Source organism: Cherax quadricarinatus, chromosome 2 (genome assembly GCF_038502225.1).
Source record: "Cherax quadricarinatus isolate ZL_2023a chromosome 2, ASM3850222v1, whole genome shotgun sequence".
Taxonomy (NCBI): domain Eukaryota; kingdom Metazoa; phylum Arthropoda; class Malacostraca; order Decapoda; family Parastacidae; genus Cherax; species Cherax quadricarinatus.
Window position 1 is genome coordinate 80,724,432 of NC_091293.1, and position 20,807 is coordinate 80,745,238.

At 42.0% G+C, this 20,807-nt stretch overlaps 1 protein-coding gene across 1 annotated transcript in view; it reads left to right on the top strand.

Moving 5' to 3' along the window:
• Positions 1–20,807, top strand: part of LOC128688410 (PAX3- and PAX7-binding protein 1) — a 198,569-nt gene that overhangs the window by 171,749 nt on the left and 6,013 nt on the right. The window contains exon 14 of the mRNA XM_053776269.2: positions 17,276–17,495. Within this exon, the coding sequence (XP_053632244.1) occupies positions 17,276–17,495 (220 nt within the window). The remainder of the gene's footprint in view (positions 1–17,275; positions 17,496–20,807) is intronic.

The following is a 20,807-nucleotide window of genomic DNA, read 5'->3' on the forward strand; positions in this document are numbered from 1 at the left end:
AAAAGATGTTATACCTCCCTGAGCAGTGCATGAAACTACCACCTCCCTTTCTTCATCGACATTGATATTTTATTTTATTTTTTTTTTATTAACGCATAGACTTTCTCCCATGAAGGCAGGGTGGCCTGAAAAAGAAAAACTTTCATCCTCATTCACTCCATCACTGTCTTGCCAGAGACATACTTACACTGCAGTTATAAAACTGCAATGTTAACACCCCTCCTTGATATATAGGTACAGTGGAACCTTGGTAGTTGAACAGCTCCATGCTCAAACAATTCGGCACTCGAACACTTTGTTCAGTAAAAAAATCGCTCTGGAGTCGACTGTTTGCTCGGCACTTGACCAAACTAACACGACCTGCCAGAACATTTGCATCAGTCTCCCCACAGCTGCTGCTGAGTCCAACACTCTGCTGAACTTCACTGTAAACTATTTTGTGTTTCTTCGCATTTTTGAGTGCTTTTTGTTTATATTATTTGTATAAACAAGTCACCATAGTGCCTAAGAAGATTAATGATAACCAACCAAAAAGATTGTGTTTGCCCTAATGTAAACACCGGCTCTGCACAATAAAGATGCCCCGTAGCCACCAGGCTACGGGGCATCTTTTTTGTGCATCTAGGTTATCTATTGTGTTTCTGATATCAAGTTGGAATAAATGTGATAGATAACCTTTATTACTAATATTAGTGTAATTACACAACATTGTATTCGCTCCTCCACTAGTATCCAACTATCAAGATGACTCATCAGATACTGAATGCTGCTCCTGCTGGCCCCTCCCTCTCTCTCCTATTACTCATCCCACTTTGGGCCCCTCTAATATTATGCTTGCTTTCCATTTTGACCTCTTCAAGGGGGGCTCCTTGGCGTGGTGAAGAGGCTCTTGGTCTGAGGAATTAGACCTGTCGGTCTCCTTCCTCAGACCGAACCTAATTACCCCCCAATCCCCCCTTCCCTATCCAATCCTCCCCATTTTCCTTTCCTCCTCCCCCTCCCCACCCCTCCCTTTTGCCCTTCCTTTTTGGCCTTTGGGATTTTTTCCCACAGGCACGCTAGTTCCTAGGTAGGGGAAAGGGTACTGGGGTCCATCCCATTCCGTTGAGGTTCTTGGCGGTGGCGTAGTTTGCCATGGAATCTGGATTGCCTGGGGATGTCCCAATCCCTCTCCGGTATCCCGGAGGGTGGCTTTGGGTGTCTTTCGGGCGACAGGTGTATCTCTGGAAGCCACCTTTCGGATTCCGAGGGTGGTGGCCGAAGGAGGTATGCTTTGTGGTGGATATCCGGCCGCCCTCTCTTTTGTCCACCGAGGTAGCTCGGCAGATGTGAGGTTGCTATCCCGGATTGCTGGTTTACTGGCATGATGGGTAGGGTATGGCACGGGTTCCATGCTGCATCTGCGCTACTTGCGGTGCTGAGGTCCTCTTGGGTGCGGAGGGAGATTTCTGGCCCTTTCATTCCTCCTAGGGACTATCCCTCCCCGGTCCCCCCTTTTTTTATTCTTTTTTTTTTTTATTTTTATTTTATTTTCTTTTTTTTCCTTAACAAAAAGAAAGAAGTAACCTAACCATGGAGTACCCAATCCATGACCCCGCTACCCCCGGGCCCCTTATTGTTCCCGCACCCCATTCTGACCTCGCCTCATCTTTTGGCCACTCTTCGGACATTCCTAAGGCCCCTGTACCTCCTGCTGGTGCTATTTCCTCACCCACTTCAGGTACCGGGGCTTCCACTGACTCCTTCGATTTGTCTGACCTCCGCTCTCCTTTGACTATGCTTCCGGCTTTTCCCTCTACGGCGCGGCGATTTTCGAATCGCCAGCCCGTCCCACATCGGACCGACTCTGGTCCCACTTCTAAACGTCAACGACAATCTCCTAATGATGTTACTTCGTTACCTTCCCATTCTACTCGGAAAAGACCGACACGTCATGCACTCCCTCTCCACACTCAGTTTCGGACCACACAATGGACTAAATTCTTTACATTAAGACCAACTTCTTCTACTGCCTATCTTTCCGACCATAGCATTGGCAAAGCGCTCCTACACCACTTTGGTAGAGATATTTCCTTTCATACTCTTAAGAGTGGTATTCACATCATCACAGTCCAGAATTCTACCCAAGCTTATGATATTTCGCTTCTTTCACATATCGATAATATTCCTATCACTATCGAAAAACATCATTCCCTCAATTCTTGTAGTGGTGCTGTTATTCTGCCCCATACCATAGTCCAACAGAATTTCCAGACATGTGGCACTGACATTCTCGAACAACTGGAACTCCAAGATCTCCCAATTCTCAAGGTAGACACTTATGTTCTTCCTGCCCGCAGGCGAAGATGATTCCCTTGCAATGTGGCTCGTTTAACTTTTGACAGCCGTGAACTCCCATCCTCTGTTTATGTAGCAGGACATCGGTTACAAGTTTGGAAGGTGATCCCTACACCGCAAGTGTAGGAATTGCTGGCGATTTGGCCACCCAGTAAAATATTGCAGATCTATAGCCGAATGCCCAGTCTGTGGTGCCGATGACCATTCTAATACGTCTTGCAGTCGAACTCCCTCTTGTCTTAATTGTCATTAGGCTCACCCTTCATACTCTCGCTGTTGCCAAGTCTACTTAAATGAGCAGGAAATTCGTTGCCTCAAAGAGGCAGAAGGTCTCCCTTATGCTATGGCAGTTTCTCATCTCCGCCTCCAAGGGAGACTACCTCGTGTTTCTTATTCTTGTGTTTCAAAACATCCCCCCCTCCCCACTTCTGGGGTCACATCTGCAGCCTCCTCTGCGGTTGCCAGTCCCATAGTCACTCCTGTATCTAATTCTTTTGCTGCCCTGGGCTCAGACGTCCCTACTTCAGCTCCTCAGTCTGTCCTCACTTCTTTGTGTCCTCCCTCACAAACCCCATTATCGACAAGACCTCGTACAACACCTCCTCCTAATCGCCCCTCTACTTCTCAGAGGTCCAAAAAATCTCCTTTAACCCCTCCTTCCCTTCATCCACCTCCACATTTTACCTTCCCGGTCTCTGTACCTGGGTCTTCCCCTTTCACTGGCTCTGTTACAAGTGTGGAGGTTCATCCTCCTCCTCGTACTGTGCCTTCCTCCCGTCCCCTCCCAAATTTCTTCCTCTTCTGCCACCTCCCAGGTTTCTGCCTCTTCTGTCCCCTCCCACACTTCTCCAGTTCCCTCCACCCTTTCGCCCCCCCCCTACCTTGGTACAGTCCATTACAGCTCCAATCTTTACTCAAACTCCTCCTCCTTCCATCTCCAATATTGTCTCCCATACGACGTCTGTGAACTCCGAAACACTTGAAGCAATCTCTGAATATATTGCAGAGACCAAACCATCAATGGACACTGATCCACCCTCTGTTCCTTCTCTTTCCTCTTCTCCATCTGCGCAACTCTTTTCTTCACAACGCACCATTCCTTCGCTATTTGAACGTTTTCCTTTGCCACCGCATGTGGACTTTTCTAACCCCACTAGTCCGTAGGTACCCTTACCTTCGGATTTCAGGTATCTTTATCGTTGCCAATCATGGCCTGTTTACAGTAGAATATTTGTGGCCTCAGGGGTAATCGGGGTGAGCTTCAGATGTTGCTCTCCCAGTTTTCCCCTGTTGGTGTTTGCTCACAGGAGCCAAAATTACACTCTGCCATTATCTATCCTATCTCAGGCTATAATTTATTGTATTCTTCAGATCCTTTTCCTGATGGGACCTTTAATGAAAGTGCCCTTCTTCTACGCACTGATATTCCGTACCATCAGCTATTTGTTCGTACTTCGCTGCATTACACAGCAGCCCGTATCCACTTGCATAGGTGGTATACACTCTGTTCTTTGTATCTCTCTCCTTCTTGGGCATTATCTATCCCAGATATTGCCTTTCTTGTTTCGTCATTACCGCCACCACTTCTGTTACTTGGCGATTTTTAATGCCCATCATTTCCTCTGGGGGGGTCTCACTGTGATTCCCATGGCATTCAGTTAGAGGCTTTTCTTGCTACCCACCCCCTCCATGTTTTAAATACAGGTACTCACACCCATTTTGATCCTCGGACTCATACTCTCTCTTGCATCGATCTCTCAGTCTGCTCCTCCTCCGCCGCATTAGACTTCACCTGGTCTTTTCTCCCGGATTTACATGACAGCGATCATTTCCCAATCATTCTTACTTTCCCTTCATATTCACCACCTCTTCGTAATCCACGCTGGGAATTTGATCAGGCAAATTGGAACCTTTACTCACAACTAACTGCTTTTAGTGAGGTTCCTTCTTCGTCCTCCATTGATGAGCTTTTACACCTCTTCTTGTCCTCCGTTTTAACCGCAGCTTCTCATTCTATACCCCAAACTTCGGGCAGGCATTCTCAGAAATGCATGCCTTGGTGGTCTCCTGCTTGTGCTCGTGCAGTACGTTTGAAACGCGCTGCATGGGGCAGGTTCTGCGGGCTCCTGTTCTGCGGGTTGCCGGTGTTGATATAGCAAACCCACTAGATGTTGCCAATGAAATTGGCAATCATCTGGTCCGTATTTCTCAGGGGCTCCATCTATGCCCCTCGTTTCTTTCCTTAAAGTCTGCCAGAGAGTTAGCACCCTTGGACTTTTCTTCTCTCAGAGAAGAACAGTATAATGTGCCTTTTACACTTCAGCAACTGGAGGCAACACTTTCAGCTTGCCGATCATTGGCAGCTGGGCCCGACGACATTCATATTCGTATGCTACAACATTTACATCAGTCAGCCCTTGCAGTCCTATTACGCCTTTTCAATCTTATTTGGTCACAGGGAGTTCTTCCACAACGTGGAAATCTGCCATTGTTCTCCCTTTCCGCAAACCGGGTACTACGGGACATGAAGCCTCTCACTGTCGTCCCATTGCTCTTACCAGTGCAGTTTGCAAAGTGATGGAACGCCTGGTAAATAGACGTTTAGTGTGGTATTTAAGAGACACACAACAGTCTCTCCACTCGTCAATATGGCTTTCGTAAGGGCCGTTTTACCATAGACCCCTTACTACGCTTGGATACGTATGTTCGTAATGCCATTGCGAATAACCACTCAGTTATTGCCATATTTTTTGACCTTGAGAAGGCATATGACTCAACTTGGAGGTATAATATTTTGGCCCAAGCCCACTCCTTAGGCCTTTGAGGCAATCTACCATCCTTCCTTAAGAACTTTTTAACTGACAGGCATTTCCGTGTTCGGGTTAATAATGTGTGTTACACTCCAAGGGTTGTAACCACTCGGTTTCCTTTTGGTTAGAGCATAACTTTGGTCAGAGAGGTTAGGGTAATAATAGTAATCCTCCGGAAATCTAATTTTAATGAAGTATATTTATAATGCAACAAAAAGCCAAAAATAATATTACAGTGGTCCCTCAATAATCGTCCGGCCTGAAAGTCGTCCATTTCGGAAATAGTCCTGTTTTTTCGTCAAAATATTGGCTCGCAAATGGTCCGGTAACTCGCTAATAGTCCTAATAGTCCTTCGTCCTGGACGCGTACTCACGCTCTGAGCCGCCTCGGCCTTTCCTTCCCAGCCAGTGTGCCATTGTTTACCAGTGAGTGACGGTCCCCTCACATGTTCCTATGAAATATTTCATAATATTCCATTGATTTCAGTGCTTGCAAGTGCTAAATAAGCTACCATGGCTCCAAATAAAGCTTCTAGTGCCAGCCCTTTGGTAAAGAATGTGAGAAACACATAAGTTACGAAAAAGTTTGTAGAAAAATACAAAGATGGTGGTGGTAGAGTGGAAGCAGTTGTTGATGAACATAAGAAAGGAGGATCACTGCAGCAGGCCTGTTGGCCCATGCTCGGCAGGTCCTTTACAATTCATCCCACTAACGAAACATTTTCCCAACCCAGTCCTCAATGCTACCCAAGAAATAAGCTCTGATAACTCTATCCGCTCATTTGGGACTTGCAAATGTGTTCAGTCCATCAATGGACTGAACACATCGACTCCAGGTTGAGGGACTGATTACCTCACACTCCTCCTCTCCTTACGCCTTCCTCTTTGTATTGGACTGATGAAGCCACTGTGTGGTGAAACGTTTCCTGAATAAAGATTCCCATATGCTGCATAAGTGTCTCAATCTTCAACTTATGTTCTTATGTTCATCAATCACTATCACAACTGCTTCCACTCTACCACCACCATCTTCGTATTTTTCTACAAACTTTTTCATAAATTATGTTTCTCACATTCTTTACCAAAGGGCTGGCACTAGAAGCTTTCTTTGGTGGTAGAAGGTAGTAGTGATGGTGGTAACAGTTGTAATAGTGGTAGAAGGTTGTAGTGATGGTGGTAGAGGGTTCCTTCTTTAGTGATTCAGCGATTCTACCAACTCCTCCAATGTTGTTGGAGTTATATAGGGCTACAAAAACCACCGCCGCCTCACCACCATTATGGACGGCTTACACTCAGTGGCCCTTATATACCCAACAACAACACAACACAACACAACACCTCTCGTGACATACGTAATGACTTATTTTATTCATTCTACAGTATATTCCATGTTTCTATGTTATTAATATTGTTTATTATGTCATATTAGTTGAATTGTGATAGATAAATAAGCCATAGAGTTGATATTAGTGTCATATTCTCCAACAATAAACTTGCCATCCCTCCCTCACACAAACAAATAGTCAATAAGAACATAGCAATGGAAGAACACTGCAGGTCTACTGGCCCATACAAGGCAGGTCCTTATCAAAATGACCTCCACCCAAAGCTACCCAAGAATTTACTCCCGTACCCAATGACACAAATCAAACTCAGCTCCTCCAACTCGTATATTTGTCCAATCTCTTCTTGAAAGCTACCTAAGGTCCTAGCCTCGATCACCCTACTGGTAAGTGTGATGTTAAATAAGAACTTAAGAAAGTAGGAACACTGGAACAGGCCTGCTGGCCCATACTAGGCCGGTCCTTCACAAATCCAACCCACTAACAGAACAGATGCTACCCAAGCAATAAGCTCAGGTGCAAGTCCGACTCAAATCCAATCTCTCTCACTCGTGTATTTATCCAACCTAAATTTAAAACTACCCAGTGTTTTAGCTTCGATCACCCTAGTAGGCAGACAGTTCCACTCATCAACTACCCCTATTACCAATGTTCATTTATACATTTTATTAGTGCCCTAGAGTCCTTATGGAGGGGGATTCCCCTTACAAATAACCTCTCTTCCCTCTCTCCTCCTCCCTGTCTTCCATTCATCAACAACAGCCTTCAGTAAAGGTAACTGTCATGTTTAATGTTCATTCTTTTGTGTATGTAAATCTATCTTTTAGGTAAAAAAAAATTTTTTGTTGATACTTCTGGGTGTCTGGAACGAATTAATTGGATTTACATTATTTCTTATGGGGAAAATTGATTCGAAAATCGTCCATTTCGATAATAGTCCCACTTCCAGGAACGGATTATGGACGATTATTGAGGGACCACTGTATATGAATTATCGTATATAAGTTAAGAATGCTTGTTTGTTCTATATTGTCCAAAATATATAAGGCTTCTATAACACATGATTAGGAGGAGATCCTAGATATAACATATATGTACAGAGATTACTCTAGTGTATAAAGTCTTATTTCCCAATTGGAAGCAGTCAGAATAAAACAGAATATGTCCAGGCTGGATAATCAACCTTAGCCAGTTACCAGAGATGAGCAGGAGTGTTCTCGTTGGCTGTTACTTCCTCGCTGCTCATCCCTCAACCTTGAACATACAGGTCAGGTGGGTCACGTGACTCACCAACACTCAGAGTAGTTGACCAAAAAGGGGGGGGAAGGGGGGTAACCACTGAACACCACAGATTAACCATACACCAGTACACTGGGCAGAAGGCATGTTATTATACCTTCAATTAAACTTATCATGGCCATATTTTTTTTATTTATTATCACACTGGCCGATTCCCACCAAGGCAGGGTGGCCCGAAAAAGAAAAACTTTCACCATCATTCACTCCATCACTGTCTTGCCAGAAGGGTGCTTTTCACTACAGTTTTTAAACTGCAACATTAACACCCCTCTTTCAGAGTGCAGGCACTGTACTTCCCATCTCCAGGACTCAAGTCCGGCCTGCCGGTTTCCCTGAACCCCTTCATAAATGTTACTTTGCTCACACTCCAACAGCATGTCAAGTATTAAAAACCACTTGTCTCCATTCACTCCTATCAAACACTCTCACGCATGCATGCTGGAAGTCCAAGCCCTTCGCACACAAAACCTCCTTTACCCCCTCCCTCCAACCTTTCCTAGGCCGACCCCTACCCCGCCTTCCTTCCACTATAGACTGATACACTCTTGAAGTCATTCTGTTTCGCTCCATTCTCTCTACATGTCCGAACCACCTCAACAACCCTTCCTCAGCCCTCTGGACAACAGTTTTGATAATCCCGCACCTCCTCCTAACTTCCAAACTATGAATTCTCTGCATTATATTCACACCACACATTGCCCTCAGACATCACATCTCCACTGCCTCCAGCCTTCTCCTCGCTGCAACATTCATCACATAAGAACATAACATAAGAAAGGAGGAACACTGCAAGAGGCCTGCTGGCCCATACTAGGCAGGTCCTTTACAATTCATCCCACTAACAAAACATTTGCCCAATTTTCAATGCCACCCAAGAAATAAGCTCTGATGTGAAAGTCCCACTCAAATCCAACCCCTCCCACTCATGTACTTATCCAACCTAGATTTGAAACTACCCAAAGTCCCAGCCTCAATAACCCAACTAGGTAGACTGTTCCACTCATCAACTACCCTATTTCCAAACCAATACTTTCCTATGTCCTTTCTAAATCTAAACTTATCTAATTTAAATCCATTACTGCGGGTTCTCTCTTGGAGAGACATCCTCAAGACCTTATTAATATCCCCTTTATTAATACCTATCTTCCACTTATACACTTCGATCAGGTCTCCCCTCATTCTTCGTCTAACAAGTGAATGTAACTTAAGTCTTCAATCTTTCTTCATAAGGAAGATTTCTAATGCTATGTATTAATTTAGTCATCCTACGCTGAATGTTTTCTAACGAATTTATGTCCATTTTGTAATACGGAGACCAGAACTGAGCTGCATAATCTAGGTGAGGCCTTACTAATGATGTATAAAGCTGCAGTATGACCTCTGGACTTCTGTTGCTTACACTACTTGATATAAATCCCAGTAATCTATTTGCCTTATTACGTACGCTTAGGCATTGCTGTCTTGGTTTAAGGTTGCTGCTCACCATAACCCCCAAGTCCTTTTCGCAATCTGTATGGCTAAGTTCTACATCATTTAACTTATAAGTACTAGGGTTATGGGCACTACCAAGCTTCAGAACCTTGCATTTATCTACATTGAACTGCATCTGCCACTTTTCTGACCAAGAATAGAGTTTGTTTAAATCCTCCTGAAGTTCCATAACATCTACGTTTGAATCAATTATCCTACCTATCTTTGTGTCATCGGCGAATTTGCTCATATCACTAGTAATTCCCTCGTCAAGATCATTGATATATATTATAAACAACAACGGGCCCAAGACTGATCCCTGTGGAACGCCACTTGTTACAGATCCCCACTCGGATTTAACCCCATTTATGGACACTCTCTGCTTCCTGTCAGTGAGCCATGACTCGATCCACGAGAGCACTTTTCCCCCAATGCCATGAGCTGCCACTTTCTTTAACAGTCTATGGTGCGGAACTCTATCAAAAAGCCTTACTAAAATCTAAGTAAATAATATCAAATTCTTTATTGTGGTCAACAGCCTCAAAAGCTTTACTGAAGAAAGTTAATAAATTAGTTAGACAAGACCGGCCTCTTGTGAATCCATGCTGAGTATCATTAATCAAGCTATGCTTATCGAGATGGCTTCTTATAATCTCAGCTATAATTGACTCTAGTAATTTGCCTACAATTGAGGTCAGGCTTATTGGGCGGTAATTTGACGGTAACGACTTGTCCCCTGTTTTAAAAATAGGAGTTACATTAGCCATCTTCCACATATCAGACTCTACACCGGTTTGAAGAGATAAATTAAAAATATTAGTTAATGGTTCACAGAGTTCCATTTTGCATTCCTTAAGAACCTTTGAAAAAACCTCATCAGGACCCGGCGACTTATTTTGCTTCAGTCTGTCTATCTGCTTCACAACCATCTCACTAGTGACTGTGATGTTACATAATTTATTTTCTTCTGGCCCACTGTAAAAATTAATTACTGGAATATTGTTAGTGTCTTCCTGTGTAAAAACTGAGAGAAAATAATTATTTAAAATCAAGCACTTCATTCTCTTTGTCAGTAAGGTGCCCATAGTTATTTTTAAGGGGACCTATCTTATCTCTAACTTTTGTTCTATAGACCTGGAAAAAACTTTTTGGGTTAGTTTTAGAATCCCTAGCAACTTTAATTTCATAGTCCCTTTTAGCTTTTCTTATCCCCTTTTTAATGTCCCTCTTAATGTCAATATACTGATTCATAAGATGACCCTCACCTCTTTTGATACGCCTATAAATTCCTTTCTTTTGCCCTAGTAGATATTTGAGCCTATTATTCATCCATTTTGGGTCATTTCTATTTGATCTAATTTCTTTATATGGGATAAACGCTCCTTGAGCAGCATGTATAGTGTTCAGAAAACTGTCATATTGATAGCTCTCTTCGTTACCCCAGTCAACAGACGATAAGTGTTCTCTAAGCCCATCGTAATCTGCTAAGCGAAAATCTGGGACTGTTACTGAGTTATCGCTACTATCGTACTTCCATTCAATGCTAAATGTAATTGATTTGTGGTCGCTAGCACCCAGTTCCTCTGAAATTTCTAAATTATTAACAAGGGATTCATTGTTTGCCATAACTAAGTCAAGCAGATTATTTCCCCTTGTAGGTTCTGTCACAAACTGCTTCAAAAAACAATCCTGAAATACTTCTAAGAAGTCGTATGATTCTAAAATCCCAGTCAAGAAATTCCAATCAACATGACTAAAGTTAAAGTCTCCTAGAATTACTACATTATCGTGCCTTGTGGCCTTAACAATTTCCTCCCATAGTAGTTTCCCTTGGTCCCTATCTAAGTTTGGGGGACGGTATATCACTCCTAAAATCAGTTTTTCATGCCCCTCTGAAAATTCTATCCAAACAGACTCTGTATGTGTTACTTAAGACTTAATACCCATTTTTATGCAACAGTTCAAGCGATCTCGGACATACAATGCCACCCCACCCCCCCTCCCAATACTTCTATCTTCTTGGAACAATTTAAAACCCTGAATATGACATTCCGCAGGCATGTCCCGACTTTTTGAATTAAACCACGTCTCAGTTAAGGCAAATACATCAATGTTACCTACACTAGCAACTAATCTCAACTCGTCCATCTTATTCCTAGCACTACGGCAATTAGCATAATAAACATTGAAAGACTCTCCTTTCTCTTTCCCCTTCCTGCTCATTTCTATTTTTCTACTAAACCTATTACTGTCCTTATCACCCAAGGTCCCTGGCTTTTCAATATCTATCTCGTTCTTATTATTACTAGTTCCCCTAGAACTCGTAATATTACTACACTGGGACTTCACTGTTTTCCTGCCAAAACCCATACCACTAACTATTCCTAGTTTAAAGTCCTAACTGCTCCCTCCACTGCAGTTGCCAGTGCTTCCACCCCACACCTAGATAAGTGAACCCCATCCTTAGCATACATGTCATTTCTGCCATAGAAGAGGTCCCAGTTGTCAATGAATGTTACCGCATTTTCCTTACAGTATTTGTCCAGCCAGCAATTGACACCAATTGCCCTGGACAACCATTCATTTCCAACTCCCCTCCTTGGCAAAATACCACATATGAGAGGGTTCCCACCCTTACTTCTAATTATTTCTATTGCTGACCTATACCTGCTAATCAGGTCCTCACTCCTACGTCTGCCAACATCGTTGCCTCCAGCACCGAGACAGATAATAGGATTGCTCCCATTACCTCTCATGATGTCATCCAGACGGCTAACAATATCCTCCATCCCAGCCCCAGGAAAGCAAACTCTCTGTCTCCTACTCCTGTCCTTCAAGCAGAACGCCCTATCCATATACCTAACTTGGCTATCCCCAACAACAACAATATTCTTACCTTCCTTAATGTCTTTCATCGTGACGTTCCCAGTAATCGATTCACATTCGTCGGGTAGCACTGAGAATGTATTGGATGTTTCCACAACAGTTTCCACGGCAGTCTCTTTCTTCTTCATCGTTTCTACCTTTCCATTCATCTTCTTGATCATCAACTTCTTTCCCTGCTGTCCAGCCACTGACCAGTTTCCCTTCTTGACCTGAGGACTCAAAACAGGAGGACTACTCCGAATCTTTTTGTTTTCCTCGGTCAGTCGCCGAATTTCCATATTCGCCAACCTCAATTCTTCCTTAAGCTGTTGGTAAAGTTGCTCGATGGAGGGCATCTTGCTTCAATTCTAGAGAGCGCGCAAACAGGTCTTCACAGAGCCAAGTACACGTCAACACTGCGCAAAAGCCAACTCAATCAGGAGCTACTGCGCAGCACGTCCGCATGGCCCAATAGCGATGCGAACACTGCTTCACACCCATATAGGAGTGTTGGTAAAACTATACTCTCAATACATTCCCCTCTTTGCCTCCAAGGACAAAGTTCTTTGTCTCCACAGACTCCTAAGTGCACCACTCGCCCTTTTCCCCTCATCAATTCTATGATTCACCTCATCTTTCATAGACCCATCCACTGACACATCCACTCCCAAATATCTGAATACATTCACCTCCTCCATACTCTCTCCCTCCAATCTGATATCCAATCTTTCATCACCTAATCTTTTTGTTATCCTCATAACCTTACTCTTTCCTGTATTCACTTTTAATTTTGTTCTTTTGCATACCCTACCAAATCATCCACCAATCTCTGCAACTTCTCTTCAGAATCTCTCAAGAGCACAGTGTCATCAGCAAAGAGCAACTGTGACAACTCCCACTTTGTGTGATTCTTTATCTTTTAACTCCATGCCTCTTGCCATGTTACATAAATAATTATAATAATTGTTAATAAGAATAAGCCTTAATAATAGAAGGACGTTCATTTCCAATTTAGCTATTAAAGGAAATAACCGCAATGTAATATTAAAGAAAGGTTAACAATAGGGGCATGACAATGTGCTCTCCCCGGACTTTATCCAAGCTGAAGGTGTTCCCCAGGGATGTGTTCTGAGCACAACACTTTTTCTCCTTGCTATAAATGATTGGCCTCTAGTCTTCCATCCAATATTTGGTCATCACTCTCTGTTGATGACTTTGCTATTGCATGTGCAGGCGCTGACTGTCACCTCATTACAGTTTCTCTCCAACATGTGGTCGACCGTGTTTCCAATTGGGCCACCACACATGGGTTTAAATTTTCCAGTACCAAAACTCGCCAAATTACTTTCACTAGACGCTCTGTCATCTCCGATCATCCTTTGTACCTCTATGGCTCCCGTATCCCTGAACGTGACACAGTCAGGTTTCTAGGCCTCCTCTTTGACCGTAGGGTATCCTGGAAACCTCACATTACCTCTCTGAAGGCAACTTGTCACAGCCGGCTGAACCTTCTTAAAACCCTTGCTCATCTTTCATGGGGAGCTGATCGTCGAACTCTCCTTCACCTACATTCCGCCCTCATTTTATCGAAGCTTGATTATGGTGACCAGAGCTATTCAGCGGCCTCTCCTGCTACTCTCTCTAGCCTTAACCCCATTCATCACCAAGGATTACGTTTATGCCTTGGTGCTTTTCGCTCTTCCGCTGTTGAGAGCCTCTATGCAGAAGCGAACATTCCATCCTTATTCGATCACCGTGATGCCCATTGCCTTTGCTACTATGTACGCTCTCATGATCTCCGCAATCCTTCCATTTATAGAATGGTCACCGATATTAGTAGACATTCTTTATTTGTTTGCCGCCCCTGTTTGCTCCGTCCCTTCTCCCTTCGCCTACATTCGCTCTTGTCTTCTCTTCAATTACCACCTTTCTATGTTCATGTAACATCTCACTTTTCCCTACCCCCCCTGGGAAGTTCCAGCTGTTTGAGCCTGTTCTTTCTCGCTCCCTTGCTCGAAAGCCCAACTGTCTACGGTAGCTTCCCGCTCTCTTTTTCTTGATCACTTCCACTCTCATTCTCATGACATTGCAGTGTACACAGATGGCTGTAAGTCTTGTGACGGCATAGGATTCGCAGCAGTGTTTCCAGACAACGTCGTACAAGGGCATTTACTATCTTCAGCTAGTATCTTTACTGCTGAATTGTATGCCATTCTTGCAGCACTTATCCGTATTGCATCTATACCTGTGTCATCATTTGTGGTTGTCTCAGACTCCCTTAGTGCTTTACAGGCTATACAGAAATTTGATACACCTCACCCCTTAGTCCTCCGTATCCAACTTTGGCTACACCGCATCTCTTCCAAGCATAAAGATATTGTTTTTTGTTGGGTCTCTGGTCATGTTGACATACAGGGCAATGAACAGGCAGACACTGCTGCACGGTCAGCAGTACATGACCTACCAGTTTCATATAGAGGCGTTCCATTTACGGACTATTTTGCTGCAATAGCTACCCACCTTCACACCCGTTGGCAACAATGTTGGTCTACTCTGCTCGGTAACAAACTTCAATCTATTAAACCAAGTATAGGTTACTGGCCGTCTTCTTGTCACCAGTGTCGAGGTTAGGAGACTACTCTCTCCCGTCTTCGCATTGGCCATACTCATCTTACTCATGGCTATCTCATGGAGAGGCGCCCTGCTCCTCTCTGTGAGAATTGTCAGGTTCCATTATCAGTTAGCCACATTCTGTTGGACTGCCCACTTTATCAACGAGCACGCAGAATTTACCTCTGTCGTCGTCTTCGCTCCGCTGCTCTCTCTTTACCTTCCCTTCTCGCTGATGGACCCACCTTTCATCTGGACTCTCTCATTGACTTTTTGACAACAACTGACTGACTTCACAAACTCTGATGATACCTTCAGCCCTTTCTACCTCAATCTCTTGCTGCCCTCTACCCCTGCACTATCCCCTGTCCCGCTGTTTTCTGTAACCTACTGATCATCCCTCCCCCCTTTTACCGCCCAATACCCTCGCTTCCTTCCCTACCCTGCAGCGCTGTATAGCCCTTGTGGCTTAGCGCTTCTTTTTTATTATAATAATAATAATTTCCATTTTGGATTTTTATTCACATAAAAAATAAAGATTTACTGTTATGCAGACTTTTGCATTATTGAAAAAATGGTATAAATAATATCAACGCATTTGTGAAAGCATATTAGACCCACCAGTTGACGTGTATTGGACACATGATGTGAGCATTTAGCAAAAATTGAGCATTTCTGCTGCTTTGAGCTCAATTTCAAGGTATTTTTAGTCTAAATCATTCAAAATCATCTCTATTTCTGTAATATATCTTTCATTCCATCAAATGAGACCAAGAAAACGAGAATACAATCATAAATGGCATACGAAAATACACCGCAAAATCGCTGTAAGTGTATTTTATGGGGTCTGAAATGGATTAATCTGATTTACATTATTCCTTGAGGGAAAAATTCGTTCGGTACTCGAACAGATCATCACTCGAATAGCCTTCTGGAACTAATTAAGTTCGAGTACCAAGGTTCCACTGTACATATATCTAATAAGAACAATAATGTTTATGTGAGTACAGTATCTTCCTTTGATGGTGGCACAGTGTGGAGGTGCTGGCAAGTATGGTGCACGTGTTACTCATCATTGCCACCAGTAAACATTATGAACTGTTTCCCCAGTCCCCCCAGGTGTCTAGACACTAGCAAACAAGACTATAAAATTATTCCACTTCCAACATGCAAAATAGTTGTAGGAACTTAAAAATTTATCTCTTAATTAGATCACAATACAAACTGAATTGTAGAGGTAGCTGGTATTAAATAAGTGAAGCGTTGAATGAGAAGGACTTTGAATAAAAGAGGCATGTTAATAATTATCATAAATGTGAATCAGCACTTACTTAACAGGTCCCCTTACAAAGATAGCAGGTCCTTTCTCCCTCAACTGCCCACTACAGTCATGTTCTATACAGGACCAAGGAATAATTACATCTTTTTTCCTATATACCCAAGCTGTTATTAACATAAACAAGTAATGCAAGTGGACTGTATTTAATAAGTATCAAGATAATCCTAAGATTTTATACTATCAGGATATCAGGGAATTAGTTAATATATCCACATACTGAACAATGTAAACTCAAACATTTTAGTTATATTTGTTAATGACATACCATGTAATGCTAATCCTAATCATCCTAATAGTAAATTCCCTGCTTAAAAAGCTCTGAAATGAAAGGGAAAACTGTGACAGTTTGGGACTTTGAACTGATAGGTCAAGGAACATAAATGTGGTGGTGAATAGTGAGTGAAGAGCCACTGGAAGGTGAAGGATTGAGGGGTGCAGCTCCAATCAGAGACCCTTCACATGTAGAGTTTACTGTACTATCCTTGACTCATGCTCTGTTTCAACCACATAATCACACACCATAGCAACTGAAGGGCAACTCCTCAGGCACACTTCTCAGTCAGTTGGCTAACCACTTACTAGGTACTGTCTAGCAACTGCTAGGCTAGTGCATGGCTACTCATTACCAACTGTCCCAGATCAGGGAGAATACCTAGCATAACATACTTACCGTTTGCTATGTGATACCTTTTAAATTGAATTTATTTATAATGTCCAGATATTTTTGCGTAAATTCTATTAATTATATTTTTAAGGTTTTAGTTTCACATTTTAAGCTTGTTGACAAATGGCAGCATCCCTTGTCATATGCACAACCAGCTTGAGGTTTCATAATGTGTGTTAATAAAATAATAGGAGAATTAAATTGACTGAAAGACTGTGTATTAACATTTGTACACTATGAATAAGTTACAAACTTAGCTTAATTTGGTTATCCTAGATTAAATTCTACATAATATATAAAAACAGTGTAAAAGTTTTGCATTACGTACGAGGCCTAAATATGAATTTGTACTACAAACCTTTCACTACTGCCACAGTATGGGTTTAGGGTACTTAATAAAGCTATCAAATTACCTTGAAAGTACACTGTGTGCAAACTTGGAGTTTGGGTTGCTAGCCTTGGCTTTGGCTTATCTTTATTTTATATATAGAAGTTTATCATCGTGTCACTGAACCTATCATTTCTTTTCTCCCTGCAGTGTATATGAAAACAAGAATTCAGGAGTAAGCTTATTCTTCCAGCGGCAGTTTTGGGTAGCCTGGAAGCTTTTAAGTTCTACGTTAATGTGGCACAAAGTCTTGAGTGATTCTGTCATTCATGATTTAGCTGTTCGTTCCCTCCTGAATTTGTACCTGTTGCCGGCACTCAATTTAGCTGCTGAAATCAATCCCTCCGATGCACTTGACAAATGTAGAAATGTGAGTATTGCACTTTATTTTCAAATCTTGTAGTAATGTTAAAGTTGCTTGAGGTAACTTTAAAAACATTTTATGGACAATATCTACAGTTATCCATGAAGAGTAAAAGGAGAGTGAACCTTCACTGTGACACAAGGCAAGGCATAATACTTCCAAGAAGGAATAGAGAACAGGAGAGAAGACATCATATAATTCTTTCTTTCTTTCTTTCAACACACCAGCCGTATCCCACCGAGGCGGGGTGGCCCAAAAGGAAAAACAAAAGTGTCTCCCTTCATATTTAGTAATATATACAGGAGAAGGGGTTACTAGCCCCTTGCTCCTGGCATTTTAGTCGCCTCTTACAACACGCATAGCTTATGGAGGAAGAATTCTGTTCCACTTCCCCATGGAGATAAGAGGAAATAAACAAGAACAAGAGCTAGTAAGAAAATAGAAGAAAACCCAGAGGGGTGTGTATACATATGCTTGTACATGTATGTGTAGTGTGACCTAAGTGTAAGCAGAAGTAGCAAGACGTACCTGAAACCTTGCATGTTTATGAGACAGAAAAAAAAACACCAGCAATCCTACCATCGTGTAAAACAATTACAGGCGTACGTTTTACACTCACTTGGCAGGACGGTAGTACCTCCCTGGGCGGTTGCTGTCTACCAACCTACTACCTAGGACATCATATAATTATGAAAGAAAAAAAATTGTAATATTATTGAAGCTAAAAAAAAAATATATATGCTATACTGTTAAATAAGGTTCCTGCATTAAACGTGTACACAGGTGAATTAAGGTGGTAGTCATGTAGTATTCTTAGTAAGTTTTGTATTGGCACATTAAGAGCCAATTTAACATTAAGAAGAGTTTCTAATGGGTACCAAAGCTTGTTACCTCAAATAAAATTTGGTATGGTAATCAATATTTACCTCATGCAGTAAGTGTATGTAATGTTTAAATAAAATGTTTTTGACATTGAAAGAAAATGCAGTATAAATAGTAGGTTGGTAGACAGCAACTGTTTTACATGATGGTAGGATTGCTGGTGTCTTTTTCTGTCTCATAAACACGCTGGATAACAGGTATATCTTGCTGCTTCTTTTTCCACTTAGGTCACACTACACAGGCATACACATTCATATATGTGCATACACACATCTAGGTTTTTCTTTTTTTTTCAAAATAGCTCTTTTTCTTTATTTCCTGTATTATCCATGGGGAAGTCGAAAAGAATCTTTCCCCCATAAGCCATGTGTGTCGTATGAGGCGACTAAAATGCCAGGAGCAATGGGCTAGTAACCCCTTCTCATGTAAACATTTACTAGAAAAAGAGAAGAAAAGCTTTATAAAACTGGGATGCTTGAATGGGCGTGGATGTAGTGTGGATGACAAGAAAGAGATGATTGCTGAAAAGAAGTTGGATGCTCTGGCCCTAAGCGAAACAAAGCTAAAGGGGGTAGGGGAGATTTGGGTAGGGGAGTTTTGGTGGGGAGAAATAAATGGGACTAAGTCAGAAGTATCTGAGAGAGTTAGAGCTAAGGAAGGGGTAGCAATAATATTGAAGGATCAGTTATGGAAGGAGAAGAGGGAATATAAATGTGTAAATTCAAGGATTAGGTGGACTAAAATAAGGGTTGGATGAAAAAGTGAGTCATGATAAGCATGTATGCACCAGGAGAAGAGAGGAGTGTAGAAGAGAGAAAGGGAGATGTTTGTATAAGAACCTTTGAATCAAGTGAGAGATTAATTGTGGTAGGGGACCTAAATGCTATAGGAGAAACATTTAGAGAGGGTGTGGTAGGTAAGTTTGGGGTGCCAGATGTAAATGATAATGGGAGCCCTTTGATTGAACTTTGTATAGAAAGACGTTTAGTTATAGGTAATACATATTTTAAGAAAAAGAAGATAAATAAGTATACAAGATATGATGTAGGGTGCAATGGCAGTAGTTTGTTGGACTACGTATTGGTAGATAAAAGATTGTTGAGTAGATTTCAGGATGTACATGTTTATAGAGGGGCTACAGATATATCAGATCACTTTTAAGTTGTAGCTACAGGGAGAGTAAAAGGTAGATGGGATACAAAGAAAATAGAAGACACAAGTGAGAGAGAGGTGAAGGTTTATAAAATAAATGAGGAAGGAGTTAGGGTAAGATATAACCAACTATTGGAGGATAGATGGGCTAGTGAGAGTATAGGCAATGGAGTCGAAGATGTATGGGGTAGGTTTAAAAATGTAGTGTTAGAGTGTTCAGCAATGTGCAAAGAGAGCAAATGAGTAGGTGAGATGTTATCAACAAATTTTGTTGAAAATAAGAAAAAGTTTTGGAGTGAGATTAACAAGTTGAGGAAGCCTAGGGAACAAAAGGATGTGTCAGTTAAAAATAGGAGAAGGGAGTTATTAAATGGAGAGTTAGAGGTATCGGGAAGATGGAGGGAATATTTTGAGGAATTGTTAAACGTTGATGTAGATAGGGAAGCTGTGATTTCATGTATAGGGCAAGGCGGAATAACATCTTCTAGGAGTGAGGAAGAGCCAGTTGTGAGTGTGGGGGAAGTTCGTGAGGCAGTGGGTAAAATGAGAGGGGGTAAGGCAGCTGGGATTGATGGGATAAAGATAGAAATGTTAAAAGCAGGTGGGGATATAATTTTGGAGTGGTTGGTGCTATTATTTAATAAATGTATGGAAGAGGGTGAGGTACCTAGGGATTGGCAGAGAGCATGCATAGTTCCTTTGTATAAAGGCAAAGGGGACAAAAGAGAGTGCAAAAATTATAGGGGGATAAGTCTGTTGAGTATACCTGGTACAGTGTATGGTAGAGTTATTATTGAAAGAATTAAGAGGAAGACAGAGAGTAGGATAGCAGATGAACAAGGAGGCTTTAGGAAAGGTAGTGGGTGTGTAGACTAAGTGTTTACAGTGAAACATAGGTGAACAGTATTTAGATAAGGGTAAAGAGGTTTTTGTGGCATTTATGGATTTGGAAAAAGTGTATGACAGGGTGGATAGGGGGACAATGTGGCAGATGTTGCAGGTGTATGGTTTAGGAGGTAGGTTACTGAAAGCAGTGAAGAGTTTTTACGAGGATAGTGAGGCTCAGGTTAGAGTATGTAGGAAAGAGGGAGATTATTTCCCAGTAAAAGTAGGCTTTAGACAAGGATGTGTGATGTCACCGTGGTTGTTCAATATACTTATAGATGTGGTTGTAAGAGAAGTGAATGTGAGGGTCTTGGCAAGAGGTGTGGATTTAAAAGATAAATAATCAAACATAGAGTGGGAGTTGTCACAGTTGCTTTTTGCTGATGACACTGCTCTTGA